At 38.7% G+C, this 16,377-nt stretch overlaps 2 protein-coding genes across 4 annotated transcripts in view; one reads left to right on the top strand and one right to left on the bottom strand.

The window, feature by feature from the left end:
* HMMR (hyaluronan mediated motility receptor) overlaps positions 1 to 2,016 on the bottom strand; it is a 31,421-nt gene extending 29,405 nt beyond the window's left edge. The window contains exon 1 of one of the 2 annotated variants that reach the window (XM_004042954.4): positions 1,738 to 2,016. In XM_004042954.4, the coding sequence (XP_004043002.3) occupies positions 1,738 to 1,783 (46 nt within the window). In that variant the 5' untranslated portion in view covers positions 1,784 to 2,016. The remainder of the gene's footprint in view (positions 1 to 1,737) is intronic. The other variant, XM_019027766.3, reaches the window with a different exon arrangement.
* An 82-nt stretch (positions 2,017 to 2,098) lies between these two features.
* Positions 2,099 to 8,961, top strand: NUDCD2 (NudC domain containing 2). Of its 2 annotated transcripts, none has more exons than XM_004042953.4 (4): positions 2,099 to 2,618; positions 4,869 to 4,917; positions 5,407 to 5,558; positions 8,487 to 8,961. In XM_004042953.4, the coding sequence occupies exons 1-4, from the start codon at positions 2,430 to 2,432 to the stop codon at positions 8,568 to 8,570; spliced, it is 474 nt and encodes a 157-aa protein (XP_004043001.1). In that variant the 5' UTR covers positions 2,099 to 2,429; the 3' UTR covers positions 8,571 to 8,961. The 2 variants fall into 2 exon arrangements, with proteins under 2 accessions (XP_004043001.1, XP_018883310.1); XM_019027765.3 differs by having other exon boundaries at positions 2,102 to 3,483.
* Positions 8,962 to 16,377: the final 7,416 nt, after the last annotated feature.

The following is a 16,377-nucleotide window of genomic DNA, read 5'->3' as shown; positions in this document are numbered from 1 at the left end:
AAAGTTAAGCATTGTTTTGTGAAACTTTTCTTTCGTATGTATGTGTAGAGATACACACATATAAATTTTGGGGGTTTTTTTGCTTTTTTTTTTTTTGAAACACAGTCTCGCACTGTCACCCAGGCTGGAGTACTGGAATATGAAAAATCACCACAGTGCCTCATACACATTAAGCATCAAATGAATAATTAGTATTATTCCTGTAACTGCGAGCCTGAAATACTATATCTTTGATAAAGCCAGTTTAACCTACTATAATGCAAACAACAACAACAAAAAAAAAACAAAAAAACCTTAAAGCCACACTGCTGACAAAACTTAAGAGTAGGTCTTTTGATTACTCGGGAAATCATATGGTCCTTGAGTCTTTTAACTAAGAAAATAAGTTTGTGCTGATTCACTTGCTCATTTGGCCTTCCTATGTGAGTAGTTGTGAATATTTTCATTCACACGTTGGCTGACAGAACTTAGAGATGTAATGAGTAACCACGAAATAGTGTATGATAGTGAATAAATCATGAGCTTTAATATTTAGCTCTATCACTTACTGATTGTGCAAGTTACAAAACCTCTGTTTTCTTAACTGTAAAATGAGGTCAATATCAGTACCTTCCTCACTTGGCTTTTGGAAGGAATAAACAAGATCTAGTAGCACAGTCCCAGCATACAGCATTTTTTTTTTTTCTGTAAGACAGAGTCTTGCTCTGTCGCCCAGGCTGGAGTGCAGTGGCGCGATCTCGGCTCACCGCAAGCTCCGCCTCCCGGGTTCACGCCATTCTCCTGCCTCAGCCTGTAGTCAGCTGGGACTACAGGCGCCCGCCACCGCGCCCGGCTAATTTTTTTTTGCATTTTTAGTACAGACGGGGTTTCACGGTGGTCTCGATCTCCTGACCTCGTGATCCACCTGCCTCAGCCTCCCAAAGTGCTGGGATTACAGGCGTGAGCCACCGCGCCCAGCCGCATACAGCATCTTAAATGATGAGTGCCTACCAAACACAGCTAAGACTTCCTGGTTACTGTGCTATGCATTGCGGTGTTAAGAGCACACGATGGGGGCTGGGTTCATATTCCAGTCCGGTCACTTTGGTAATGTAGCACTAAACAAATTTAAGTCTCAGTCTTTTTATCAATAAAATAATAATAGGATTACCCCTTAGAGTTGGTGGGAAATTAACATAACTAATAATCGATGTAAAGCCTTAGTACGGTGCCTGAGGTATAAGTGGTCAATATCAGCCATGACTTCATTGTTTATGTTTTCAATAAGTGCTGCTGCTCTAATTTTACACCCATAAACTGCCTTTACTAATCTTCCTTCTTTTATGCCCAAATGGAATACACAAAAGAAATGCACAAGTTCAGACTAAAAGTAATACTCCAGTGTTCTTATCAGTGAGGCCCTCTCGGACTTGAAAATCAAATAGCTACCAACGTCTCGGGTCCATTCCCTTCGCCCTGCAGTAGTTTCTCCATTACCGCTGTTTATTGACAGTATTCCCCGCCTGAATGTAAGCCCCACGGGGCGGAGACTGTTTCACTCACTGCGGTATCCTTAGCATCCTGATTAGTGCTTGGCATGTAACAGATGCTTAGAGCATATTTGAGAAAAATCAATCAACTGAATGAGCCCCAGCCCGACCCTAAAATCGCCTCCTGCTTGCCTCCCAAGAAGGGAGCTGAAAGAGGCAAAGGGCGTTAGGGCGTCTCCCGTCCCCCAGCTCTTTCCCCCTTACGCACCAGAAGGGTCATTGAATCGTTTCAGGGGCGCCTTAGGAAAGGACATGTTGACGGCCAGCTCCAGAAACTGAAGGTGACCGGCACTCCTCGACAACTGAATGCGGATTATCACTCCCTGCCGGTTTCAAATTCAAATCTCCCCACATTCCCCACCCACCCCGGCGTTAGCCAATTGGAAAGCCAAACCCCTGGGCACACCAATCCCGCACAGGAACACGAAGAAAGAATGCTGGGTTCTGATTGCGTCCAATTAGCTGGCCTGTGAGTTTAGGCTGACATCCAATAGGAGACCGTTACTGTTCCCCACCCCACCCACCCACCCACCCAGTCATTCCCGGAGTTACTCAATTGTAACCTAGCATCTGGGCAAGCGCACTTAACTCCGGAGACGTTAGTGCATTTTGGCGTCACTTAGGTGACGGTGTAGTGAGTTCCGGCTTCACTGGTTCCAATTCTGTCCCATTGTTCGTTGCATGCGAACTTTTCTGGATTTCAATTCTTTCATCCGGGGCCTGCCGGTGCCGTAAATGGCCATTGAAAGGGAAAAACGAACACGCACACCAAGGCGCCAGCTTGCGTTCCTGCGCATGCGCAATGACCCGAGCGGAAAGGCCGAGGCGTAGCCTAAGCGTGGGATTCCGCGCGTGCGCTGGGCTCCTCCTGGTGCGGCTGCGGCCGGGAGGGACTGGACTATGTCGGCCCCGTTTGAGGAGCGGAGTGGGGTGGTACCGTGCGGGACCCCGTGGGGCCAGTGGTACCAGACCCTGGAGGAGGTGTTCATTGAAGTTCAGGTGCCGCCAGGCACGCGCGCCCAGGATATCCAGTGCGGCCTCCAGAGCCGGCATGTGGCGCTGTCGGTGGGCGGCCGCGAGATCCTCAAGGTAGCGGCAGCTCGGGGCTTGTGTTCAGTTTCCTCTTCCCAGACGCCCCCAGCCCCGTTTCCCTGAACGACTGTTGGGTGTCCCGACGGCTCCTGTGGCTGGCAGAAAGAGAAAGAGGATAACATTGACCAGGTTTGGGTCTGGTCAGAGCCCCCGCCTCCTCAGGGCAGGTGCTGAGTTGTGGAAATTTGAGGAGCCCATTTTCCTGTTTAGTTTTCAAACTAAGTCAGACTGCTGCTTCTGCTTCTCTGACGGGCTTCAGCTGGGAACAGATTAGGTTGCTAAAGGAACAAATATTTCTTCCGTGCACTGAAGACAGACAGGAAGACAACAGATAACGTACCTGCAGTGGAGAGGTTAAGCTCCTGTACGGAGGCGTAATTCATAAATAGATAAATATAGGAAAGGACAACAAAGAAAATAGGGATAGAATAACGGGCAGAGAATTTAGAGATGATGTCAGGTGATTAGTTTTCTCATCTAAAAGCTTGAAAATCCTGCATGTTTGTGGAGTGGTCAAGCAGGTGGTGAAGAGGTGTGTGCATAAAATAAGTAGTACTCCTTTTATTTCTTTTCACCAATGCTCTTTGGATCTGGACCCGCTTTTTCTTTGTTAAGTGTATAGTTAAATTAACAGGTTGAAATTAGATTTAGTTCTCAGGTTAGATGCCCAAGATGTTTGATGGCAGTGTAATATGGTGAAGGGAGACTACTTGTTTCCTAGTTTTGTAAACGGGCGAGAGATTGTTCAGTGTCTCTATACCTTCCTTATCCACAAGATAAGGTAGTTATAGTACCCTTCTCATAGGATTGTTTTGAGCATAACATGGTATTCATGTGTATGAAGAGCTTGGAGTATTCACTGGTATGTAATAAGTTCATACTATATGTTAGCTATTAGCTATTATATATATTACAGTATATGGAGGTGCTTTGAGTGCCTCAAGATTCGTGTGAAAGACATTATGTCAGCTTGGATCTCAGTTACTTTTCTGAATTGTACAATTCATAGTTTCCTCAACAATGGTTTTAGATTACGATTTAAATTTACTTTAGTAAATCCAGTAACTTTCGGAATTTAGCAGTAGCTGCTGAATTCGGGATTTCTGATGTACGTATAGACCAGTGGGATTCTTTTTCCACTAATTTTGACATATTTTAAAATGTGGGCTTTTCCTAGTGACATGTAATTTCACTTTCTATAACTTAAATTTGGCAACAAATTAAAATGGATTTGAGTTTAGGCATTCTCTCTTTTTAAAAAAAATTTTTTTTTATTTATTGAGACAGGGTCCCTGTCTCCCATGCTGGGGTGCGGGGGTGAGATTGTAGCTCACAGCAGCCTCAAACCCATGGGGTCAAGCAATCCACGTTGGCCTTCAAAGTCCTGGGATTACAGGCCTGAGCCACTGGGCCTGGTGCAGTCTCTTTTAAATTTATATTTTGTTTATTTTTTAAAAAAACATGAGTTTGTGAACAGTTAGTCACAACTAATCTATCAAATCTGGAATACATAAAGTTTTTTTAATGCCGATTGCCCAACAAAAAGATTAAAACGTTTTTAAAAGTTTACTTTAAAAACAACATTTTGCCGGGTGCGGTAGCTCATGCCTGTAATCCTGGCACTTTGGAAGGCCTAGGCGGGCGGATCACAAGGTCAGGAGTTCGAGACCAGCCTGGCTAACACGGGGAAACCCCATCTCTACTAAAAATACAAAAATTAGCCGGGCGTGGTGGCGGGCGCCTGTAGTCCTAGCTACTCGGGAGGTTGAGGCAGGAGAATCGCTTGAACCCTGGAGGTGGAGGTTGCAGTGAGCCAGATCGTGCCACTGCAGCCTGGGCGACAGAGCGAAACTCTGCCTCAAAAAAAAAAAAAAAAAAGACAACATTTTTTAGTTTTAGCAGGAGATCCCTTCTTGTGGTTAATTTAAATTGGTAGAATTAAAGCATTTCAGATATTAATTTCACATTTGGCCAGTGGTCAGTATTACTGTATCTTCTAAAAATTAAGGAGCCCTCATCTTTCTTTAGAGAGCTCTGTGTTCTTTGCCATAGTAAATATCCCTTGCAGTGTAAACTAGTTTCCATTTTACCTGCTGGGAGAAAATTTAGGGTTGTGCACCTATAAATGTCATGGTGAAGTGGTGGTATAAGATGTGGATTAGGTAGGAAAGTAGGTAAATCTTAATCATGAAAACTTTATAAAAATTAAATTCTGTATTTTTAGCACCTTATATGTTTATTTTTCAGGGCAAACTCTTTGATTCTACAATAGCTGATGAGGGAACATGGACTTTGGGTAAGGGTAATTACTATAATTCATCAAATTAAAATAATTTTGTCTTGATATGTTTTCCCCTTTTGTATTAGGTCTTTTTTGTCTTTGCAGCTTTGAAAGATAAAGCAATAGAAATGTGTTGAAAACCGTTGTATGTCAAAGTTACCTAGTGGGGGGAGAAAAGATTAGTTAGTTGTTTTTGGAAATATAAAATTTAATGAAGAACTTCTTGAGACCACCCTGGCCAACATGGCAAAACCCCGTTTATACTAAAAATACAAAAGTTAGCCGGGCATGGTGGCGCATGCCTGTATTCCCAGCTAGTCGGGAGGCTGAGGCAGGAGAATCACTTAAACCCGGGGGGTGGAGGTTTCAGTGAGCCGAGATCAAGCCGCTGCACTCCTGCCTGGGTGAGAGTGATACTGTCTCAAAAAAAAAAAAAAAAACCAACTTGATGAAGAACTCTAATTTATTTGTGCGTGTGCGTGTGTGTGTGTGTGTGTTTTTTAGAGGACAGAAAAATGGTTCGTATTGTTCTTACAAAGACAAAGAGAGATGCAGCAAATTGTTGGACTTCTCTACTAGAATCTGAATATGCAGCGGATCCTTGGGTGCAAGACCAAATGCAGAGAAAGCTTACATTAGAGAGATTCCAAAAAGAAGTAAGTCAGATGAAGTGTATGAGTATGTGTAATTAAATATATAAAAATCATCAAATAAATATTATTTGAAATTAAAACTCAAATGTCATGAAAAATTACAAACATTTTCTAGAAGAATTTTTAAAGTGAATTGTTAGAAAAATGGCCTTTCTTGTATGGATTTGATTTTTCGAAAGATTTTCTTGAGAGGAATTTATTTGTATTGCTGTGATTTGTGAGTTTAAGCTTACTTTTATGTACATCAGTAATGCATGAATAAACTCTTACTATAGTTGAATCAATATGGACTTACCTAGTGTAAAAAGTGAAAGGCCCCTTCACCACCATTCTCCCCATTCCATGCATCTATCTCATTTTCATCTCATACGTTGGCTATTGCTTGTTTTGTTTTGTTTTTTAGCATAAATGGAGGATCACACTGTGTGTATTGTTCTTCTTGTTGCTTTTTTATTTAATAATATGCTGTGGGTCTCTTTCTCTACTAATACATAGGTATAAAACTCGTTCTTTTTAACTGCTTCAGAGGATTCTGTAGTTTGGATGTGTCATCATTATTTGGCTGTTTGCCTTTGATATGATTTAGATTTCTTCATTTTTCTCTATTTTAAACAAAGCTGTGCTTTCATCTCTGTGAAACTACTCAAGTGTTCTAAGATATCTTTAAGATAAATATCTAGGAGAGGAATTGCTAGATTGCAACACTTGATAATGTACGTCTTTATGATAATGATTTCCAGATGTATACCTCTAGCCTAGACTTTTTTTCTGAATTTAGGACCTGCATACCCGGTTGCCTATTCAACATCTCCACCTGGCTATCTAATGTATATTAAGCTCAACATGTCCAAGTTGAACACCCTAACATCCTTCCATATTTGTTTTTACCTGTAGCCTTCTCATCTCAGTTGATGAAAACTAGTAGTTCAGGTCAAAAAAAATTGGGACTCATCTTTGATTCTTACATCTTTCTCATACGCTATCCAATGTATTAGGAAATCTTACTGATGCTACCTTCCAAATATATTTAGAATTTGGCCACTTTTCACCACCAACTCTACCACCATTCTGATCTGGACCACCTCTAATGTCTTGCCTGGATTACTCTAATAACGTTCTAATTGGTCTTCTCACTTTTACTCTTGCCATAGTCTTCTCAAAATAGCAGTTAGAGCAGTTCTTTTTTTTTTTTTTTTTTTTTTTTTTCTGAGATGGAGTCTCACTGTCGCCTGGCTGGAGTGCGTGGTGCGATCTCTGCTGACTGCAAGCTCCGCCTCCTGGGTTCCCGCCAGTCTCCTGCCTCAGCCTCCCGAGTAGCTGGGACTGTAGGCTCCCGCCACCACGCACGGCTAATTTTTTTGTATTTTTAGTAGAGGTGGGGTTTCACCGTGTTGGCCAGGATGGTCTCAATCTCTTGACCTCGTGATCCGCCCGCCTCAGCCTCCCAAAGTGCTGGGATTACAGGCGTGAACCACCGCGCCCAGCCAGTTAGAGCAGTTCTTTTAAAATCCAAGTCACATCATGCCACTTCTCAGAAATCTGCAAGTCATTTCTCTATCTCTTAAAGGGCCCTTTCTGATCAGTTATTCCATCATCTCCCTGATTACCTCCTCCCTTACAGCTATCCCTCTTAGTGATTCTGCTTTTGCCATACTGGCCTGTTTGCTGTTCCTTAAAGAACATGTCAGCCCATCCCTTTGCTATCCTGACTGCAATGCTCTTCTCCCACAGTTTGGCTAACTTTTATGTTTTCATATCATTGCTCAATGAAGCATACTTTGATCATCCCATTTAAATATAATTTTATTTCCCTTATCCTGTTTTTTTTTTTTTTCTGTGTCACTTACCAACTTTTAACACTACATCAGCGGTTGGCAAACTACAGCCCTTGGGCCAAATTTGGCCCACTACCTGTTTTATAGCTTTTCTAGGATACATATATGCTCATTTGTTTGTATATTGTCTTTCAGACAGTTGAGTATTTGTGACAGAGACTATGTGGACTGCAAAGCCTAACATATTTACTACCTAGTTTTTAAAAAGTCTGCCAGCGCCTGTACTGGTTGATTTATGGTTTGTCTCCTCCTGCTAGAATGTTAAGTTCCACTAGAGCAGGGATTTTTGTTTTTTTTCGCTCTTGAATTCTACATACCTCTAATGGTCTCCCAAACAGTAGGAGCTCAACAAATGTTTGTTGGATAAACGAAATAGCCCACCAAAAAGACTAAGGCCTGACATAGTACTTCACAGGACTGTTGTGAGGGTTAAATATCTTATATATGTATAGCTCTTAGAAATTTGTGTGGCATATAGAAAGCTCTCAAAAAATGCTAGCTATAGGCTGGGCGCCATGGCTCACGCCTGTAATCCCAGCACTTTGGGAGGCTGAGGCAGGCGGATCACCGGAGGTTGGGAGTTCAAGACGAGCCTGACCAACATGGAGAAACCCCGTGTCTACTAAAAATACAAAATTAGCCGGGCGTGGTGGTGCATGCCTGTAATCCCAGCTACTCGGGAGGCTGAGGCAGGAGAATCGCTTGAACCTGGGAGGCAGAGATTATGGTGAGCTGAGATCGCACCATTGCACTCCCGCCTGGGCAACAAGAGCGAAACTCCGTCTCAAAAAAAAAATAATAATAAATAAAATAAAAATGCTAGCTATTAAATATAATTACAGACTTTTATTGAAGTATATGTTTCCCCATACACTTGCCAACATTGTAGTATACATATGATGTCTAAATATTTGTAACTGGGAGAGTTGAAAAATGCCTCATAATTTTAAATATTACTTTGGTGGTAACAGTGAAGTCTGTTATATTTTCATGTATTTATTGGTCATTTATATATCCTTTTTTATCAATTGCCAGTTTGTACTTGTATTTTTCCTTATAAGTTTTATTTCATTATATATATGTTTGTATCTTTTAGAATCCTGGTTTTGACTTCAGTGGAGCAGAAATCTCAGGAAACTACACTAAAGGTGGACCAGATTTCTCAAACCTTGAGAAATAACTGCTTTTTTTCCTGCATTTTGTGGATCCTAGCAGATATTGCCAACTTAATCAGATAAACAGATTATGTAATGGAAGAAAAATGTGGATGCCTACAGTTAACAGATTGCAAAATGTATCTTAAAATGGTTCTAAAAATTGCATTCAAACATAATTTACATAGGAAATGTACTGTGGGAACTATTCTATGGATATATGGTAAAGTTGTTTTGGACTTGTTTTTGCTCAGTGTGAAGTTTTATATGCTGCATTTTACTAATTCCATATTTAACCATATTTTTAATACAAAAGAACATTAGAGTATAGATCATGTGAAATGAAGGGTGCCTTTGGGGAAAATTAACTTTTTCTTTTGATAAGTATGATATTCAATAAAGTTTTCTAAATAGGAATTGTGTACCCCTTTGTCTAAGTATAACAATTCACACAAAATTATAGCGCTGAAAACAATTTTAATAAAGGAAAAAGTCCATAAATGTATTTTAAGTAAATTAAGAGTTAATGTAAATTTCTTAATTAGAATATTATTACTTGAGGGATTACTTTATGTCAAGAAGTTTAAAAATAGTTAAAACCCTAACAATAGAAGTGGATTAACACAAAAGAGAAGTGTGATCATGGTAATTAGGTGAGTCCTTTGTGGCAGAAAGCAAAGTAAGGTCACTAATTGTATATCAGTGGCATCATTTTGATTGTAAGTGATTTAGGCATATAGGTAGGAATTGTCTATAGACATTTTATTCAATATCCTATTTATGTCCTTTTTATTTTTTGCCCTTTTTAACTCTTGAAAAAATTTTAAATCTCATGCATAGAAAAGTTACAGATAATTTTTTTCTTTCTGAACCATTTGTGATTTAGTTGAAGACATGATTCCTCATTACTGATTACTATCTACTTCAGATTATCTTACATGACTACAATGCAACCATTAGAATCAGGAAATTTACGTTGACACATTACTACCCTCTAATCCTCAGATCTTCACTTCATTCACATTGAACTGATTGTCCCAATAATGTCCATATAGCAAGAGGATCCAGTCAGAATCATGCCTTTCATTTAGATGTCAGCTGTCTTTAGTTTACTTCATTCTGGAACAAATTCTCATTTGTTTCCTTTTACAACTTAGTACTTTTGACAATTATGGGCTAGTTTTGTAGAACATCCCTTATTTTGAGTTCTGTCTGATACTTCATGATTAGATTGAGGTTATTCATCTTTGGCAGGAATGTGATAGAAGTGCATCCTGTCATGGTTTAATAATTTCAGTTTGTCTCATTTCTGATGGTGTTTCTTAGATGACTGATTAAGGTAGTGTCTGCCAGACTTCTCCACTGTAGTTATTTTTATAATTATTTCTTGAGAAGATAGTTGCAAAATACTACCTTGTTTCTCATCAGACTTTAAATTTATCGTATCTCTATAAACTCATTATTTTCTATTTTATTCAGCAGGTTAAAAAACCTATTATCATTACATTGATGCTCAAAATTATTGTACATTTGGCTGGTAGAAGTCCATTCTGGGTGGCCTCTGTGTCCTTCTGACACATTCCCATCATTATTCAATGAATTTGTTACTCTCTGGCATAAGATATACCAGGCTTCTCATACTGTCCTCGACCTAACCCAAGAATCACCCGTTTTTCCGTAGAGCCTGGGTTCTCTTTAGTGAGTAATATTTAAAAGCCAAGATATGTGCTAGTGTGCAGTTGCCGTTGGTGTGTATATATAATGCATGTCTTTACATCTATATTTCTGCATCTATGTATATTGAAAACCATAAATTCACATATAAATTCTGATCCCATGGGCTTCATTTTCATTTTTTCCTTCTCCATATTTATAACCCTTTTCAGTACCAGTGAGAAACCTGATTCCTATTTGATTATTTGTGGGGTTTTTTTTTTTTTTTGAGGTGGAGTTTCACTCTTGTTGCCCAGACTGGAGTGCAGTCGCGTGATCTCGGCTTACTGCAACCTCCGCCTCCTGGGTTCAAGCGATTCTCCTGCCTCAGCCTCCTGAGTAGCTGGGATTACAGGCATGCGCTGCCACACCTGGCTAATTTTTAATTTTTAGTAGAGACGGGGTTTCTCCATGTTGGTCAGGCTGGTCTCGAACTCCGGACATCAGGTGATTCGCCCGCCTGGGCCTCCCAAATTGCTGGGATTACAGGTGTGAGCCACTGCGCCTGGCCTGATTCTCTATTGTAGGTCATCTCCCCACATGAATGTCTTCCTCACCCTGCTTAGGCTTCGCATCCTATGCTGAGCAGGAATGTCCTCCTCATCCTGGCTGGACCCTAATACCTCACTCCAGGCCATGGCAGTCCATTCACCCTGTGATTCCTATCTTGCTCATTTTAGGAATGAATTGTCGGGGGAAGAGGCTATTTTTCTTTTAATTTTATTCTCTTTGACATTTAACAAAATTTTTTGAGTAAAGTAAAATTAACTTTTTTGGTGTATGGTTTGGTGAATTTTAAGTATAGATATGTGTAAACACCTCCACAGTCAGAGTATTGAAGAGTTCAATCACTGTAAAAACTCTCGTGCTCTCTTTGTACTCTACACACCCTACTCCCAGCCCCTAAACCTTGGAAACCACTGATATAATCCCCATCTTCATATTTTTGTCTTCAAGCATGTTATAAATGGGATCATATATAATTAAGAAAAACGCTTTATTGTAACAACATACATTTCACCCATTTAAAGTGTGTAATTCAGTAGCTTTTAGTATATACACAGATAAATGCAACCATTCCAATAATCAATTTTAGAATGTTTTCATCACCTCAGATAGAAACCTTGTATAGTTTAGCTTTTATCCTTCTCCCGTCATCCCCCGCCATCCATACTACCTCTTTTAATCTCATAGATTTCCTTATTCTGGACATTTCATGTACATGGAATCATAATACGTGGTCTTTGGTTACTGGCTTCCTTCACTTTACATGTCTTAAGAGGTTCATCTATATTCTAGCATGTATCAGCACATTCATTAGTATGTCTGAAAATACTTCATTGTATGGCTGTATCACTTTGTTTATACATTTGTAAGTTGGACATTTTGGGTATTTCCACCCTTTGGCTGTCCTGACTAAAGCTGCTTTAAACGTGTACAAGTCTTTATGTGCATATGTGTTTTCATTTCTTACCTAGGAGTAGAATTTTTAGGTTATATGATAACTATGTTAATCATTTGAGGAGCTGTCATTGTTTCCCAAAGCAGCTAAATCTTTTTACTTTCCCGCCAGCAGTGTATGCAGGTTCCAGTTTCTCTGCATCCTTGCCAATACTTGTTTACCTGACATTTTGATTTTAGTCATTCTAGTGGATATGAAATGGGATCTCTATCTAGTTTTGGTTTGCTATTCTCTGATGACTATGTTGAGCATTCTTTCTTGTGCTTATTGGCTATTTGTGTATCTTCCTTAAAGCAGTGTTTATTCAAATTCTTTACCCATTTTTTTAGTTGTCTTATTGGGTAGTAAAAGTCTTTATATATTCTGGGTACAAGTCTCTTACCAGGTATATGATTTGTAATTTCTCCTATTCTCTTTTTACTTTGTTGATAGTGTCTTTTGAAGCACAGACTTAATTTTGATGAAGTCTTATCCATCATGCCATTGGTGGATCATGTTTTTGGTGTCATGTCTAGGAACCTTAACCCCAGGTCATGAGGAATTTTTCTTTTTTCTTTTTTTGACTCACATTCTCACTCTTGTCACCCAGGCTGGAGTGCAGTGGCACAATCTCCATTCACTGCAACCTCTGCCTGCTGGGTTCAAGTGATTCTTGTGCTTCAGCCTCCCAAGTAGCTGGGACTACAGGTGTGCACCACCACTCCCAGCCCATTTTTTATTTTTATTTTTTATTTTTAGTAGAGTTGGGATTTCACCATATAGGCTAGGCTAGTCTTGAACTGACCTCAAGGGATCTGCCCGCCTCAGCCTCCAAAGTGCTGGGATTACAGGCATGAGCCACCGTGCCCGGCCTATGGATTTTTTTCTTCTAAAAATTTTATAAATTTAGTTCTACATTTAGATCCGTGATCCATTTTAGGTTAATTTTTGTATAAGCTGTGAAATTTAGGTAGGTTTATTTTTTTGCATATGGATGTTCAGTTGTTTTAAAATCATCTGTTGAAAAACTGTCCATTCCCCATTGAGTTGTCTTTTCACCTTTGTCAGAAATCAATTGCTATTTATGTGAGTCTGGTTTTGGACTTTATTCCATTGATCTATGTGTTTATCCTTTCATAAATACCAGATTGCCTTGATTATCACAGCTTTATAGTAAGTCTTAAAACTAGGCAGCATGATTCCTTCAAAATTTTTTTGAAATCTTTTTCAAAATTATTTTGGCTAATTTAGTTTCTTTGCCTTCCATATGAATTTTAGAATTAGCTACTCTGTATCTACAAAAAATCCTACTGGGGTTTTGAATGCAATTTTGTGTCTTCCAATCCATGAACATGAGGTATCTATTTAGGACCTCTTTGATTTCAGTTATCAGCATTTTATGTCATTTTTCAGCATCTGTTCCACAGTGTTCATTTTGGGGGAACTATTGTTAAGTTGTATTATTTTTGAAACATGGGTTTCCAATTGCACATTGCTAGTATGTACAAATGTGTTTGATTTTTGTTTGTTGACCTTGTATCCTGTGACCTTGCTAAACTTCATTAGTTTTGGGAGTTATTTTGTTGTTAACTCATTAAGTTTTCTACATAAACTATGAATAGAAACAGTTTTATTTTATTCTTTTTAGTCTATGATTTTTCTTGCCTGATTTTGTTGTTAACTCATTAAGTTTTCTACATAAACTACGAATAGGAACAGTTTTATTTTATTCTTTTTAGTCTATGATTTTTCTTGCCTGATTGCAGTGGCCAGGACAATAACATGGAGAAAGTGGCCATCTCAGTCTTGTTCCGGATCTTAGGATTTTGAAAGCATTGTTTTTGACCATTATGTATGCAAGCTGTAGGCTTTTCTTAAATTCCCTTTGTCATGTTGAGCAAGTTCCCATCTATTAATTTGTTGTTAGCAGAGTTTCATGAGTGGATGCTGAATTTTCTATGCTCTTTCTGTATCAGTTTGGTCATTCTTTTTCTTTAGACTGTTAAAATCATGGATTTTACTGATTGATTCCAGAATTTTGAAACAGCTTATATTTCCTCCCAACCCCAAACTTGGTCATGGTACATTATTCAGCTTATGTATCTAGATTTTTATTTTTTGAGGATTTTTATGTCTGTGTTCATTTTGGATATTGTGCAATTGTTTTTGTTTGTTTTTTCCTTGTATTATCTTTATCTTGGTATGGTATCATGTTAATTCTGGTCTTGTAAAATGAATTGCAAAGTGATTATTCTTTCTGGAAGAGATGTGTAGAATTTGTTATATCTTTAAATGTTTTATGAATTTGCTAGTAAGGTTTTAAACAATGGTTCAATTTTTAAAAATAGAGAATTCATTGAGGTTTATTTAAGTTTTGGTACTGTATGCCTTTCAAGGAATTGGTTCATCTAATCCTGTGTGCATAGAGTTGTTCATGGTATTTTCTTTGTGTCGTTCTAATGAGGATCTATACTGTTATCTTTTCTTTGATTCCTAAGATTGGCAGCTTCTCTTTTTTTGTCAATTTTGCCAGAGGTTTATCAATTTTACTGCTCTTTTCAAAAATTAGGTTTTTGATTGTTTTCTATTAATTTGTTTACAATTGCATTTATTTTCTGCCTCTTTTTTTTTTCTTCTTTCTGCTTGCTTTAGGTTTAGTTTGGGCTTCTTTTTTTTGTAGACAGGTCTCACTTCATCACCCAGACTGGAGTAGTGTTATTATCATAGCTCACTGCAGCCTCAAACTCGTGGGGTCATGATCCTCCTACCTCAGCCTTCTGAGTGGCTGGGACTATAGTGGTGTGCCACCACACCCAGTTAGATTTTCCTACTTTCTTAAAGTGGGAGCTTAGAGTATTAATTTGAGAACTTTTTCTTCTTTAGTAAAAAGCAGTCGAATGTTATAAATTGCAGCACCAGCATGGCTGCATTCCAAGCACGGTGATATTTTCATTTATTTTAAAATATTTTTTAAGACTTCCCTGTAGTATCATGAATTATTTAGAAATGTGTTGTTTAATTTCCAAGTGTTTGGAGATTTTCTTGCTGTTACTGATTTCTAGATTATGGTCAAAAAATATACTTTATATGATTTCATCTCTTTTAAATTTGTTAAGGTTTAAGACCCATGATGTGGTTTATCTTGGTGAGTGTTCCATGTGTACTTGAAAAGAATGCTTATTCTGCTGTTTTAGGTAGAAGGGTTTTATGTCAATTAAATCTAGCTGGTTATTAGTGTTATTCCATTTTTCTACATCTTTGCTAATTTTCTATTAATTCTATGGACTACTGAGAGAGGAATGTTTAAGTTTCCAACTGTAAATGAAGATTTGTCCAGTCCTCCTTTTAATGCTGCCACTTTTTGCTTCATGTTTTTTTTTTTTTTTTTTTTTGAGTCTTACCCTGTCACTCAGGCTGGAGCATAGCAACTCTGTCATGCTTCACTGCAGCCTCAAACTCCTGGGCTCAGACGGTCTTCCCACCTCAGGCTCCTCAGTACCTAGGACTACAGATGTATATCACTATGCCTAGCTAATTTTTAATTTTTTGTAGACATAGGGTCTCCCTGTGTTGAGCAGGCTGGTCTTGAACTCTTGGCCTCAAGCAATCCTCCCACCTTGGCTTCCCAAAGCATTGGAATTACAGGGATGAATGAGTCTCTGCACCTGGTCTCTTCATGTATTTTTAAGATCTGATAATAAGTGCTTATTACACTTTTAGCACTGTCTTGGTGAATTTTATCATTATATAATGTCCCTAATTATCCTTGGCAATTTTGGTTGTTCCTAACTCTACTTTGATGAATATAAAAATGGCTTTTTAATTTATTTTTTGAGACAAGAGCCTCACTCTGTTGCCCAGGTTGGAGAGCAGTGGTGTGATCTTGTCTCACTGCCTCACAGGTTCAAGCAATTCTCCTGCCTCAGTCTCTGGAGTAACTGGTACTACAGGCATGCGCCACCACACCCAGCTGATTTTTGTATTTTTAGTAGAGATGGGGTTTCACCATGTTGGCCATGCTGGTCTCGAACTCCTGGCCTCAAGTGATCCGTCCACCTTGGCCTCCCAAAGTGCTGGGATTACAGGTGTGAGCCACTGCGCTCGGCCTTAAAAATTGGCTTATCTTTTAATTCATCTTGACTCATGTTTACTGTTTTTTGGTTTCTGAAAAATAGATTTAATAAATAATAACATATTTTATCAAAGTTATTAGTATAGAGAAATAAATTGAGTGTTGTTATTATTCTATGATCATGATGACAGCACAGAAGTTAATGTGGCCAGAATATAGTTTTGATTAAAAATTATACAAGCAATTTCACTTGAGTCCAGTTAATCTTCTATTTTGAGAGGTAATGTATAGAGTGGTTAAGAGCACAGCCTCTGGAGTCAGAACTGCCTGGCTTTGAATCCTACCTCCAAGTACCAGGTATAGACCAGGGGCAAATCATTAGGTTCTCTGTCTCTCTTTCATTTGCAAATTGGGATAATGTCATTCAGTTGAGAGGATTTTAATGAGATGATTCATAGTACCAGAGAGTAAAAATTATCACTGCCAGCCACAAATGTTAAATCAAAAATATAAATTTTTAGATAGGATGTCTCATAATTGTAAATATGTACAAGGTTCAGATACTTTTTAAAAAAATACTATGAAAAATTATTAAATAAGTCTAAGG

This window comes from Gorilla gorilla, chromosome 4 (genome assembly GCF_029281585.2).
Source record: "Gorilla gorilla gorilla isolate KB3781 chromosome 4, NHGRI_mGorGor1-v2.1_pri, whole genome shotgun sequence".
NCBI lineage: Eukaryota > Metazoa > Chordata > Mammalia > Primates > Hominidae > Gorilla > Gorilla gorilla.
The sequence above is the reverse complement of the archived record's forward strand: the minus strand, read 5'-3'. Positions and strand labels throughout refer to the sequence as shown.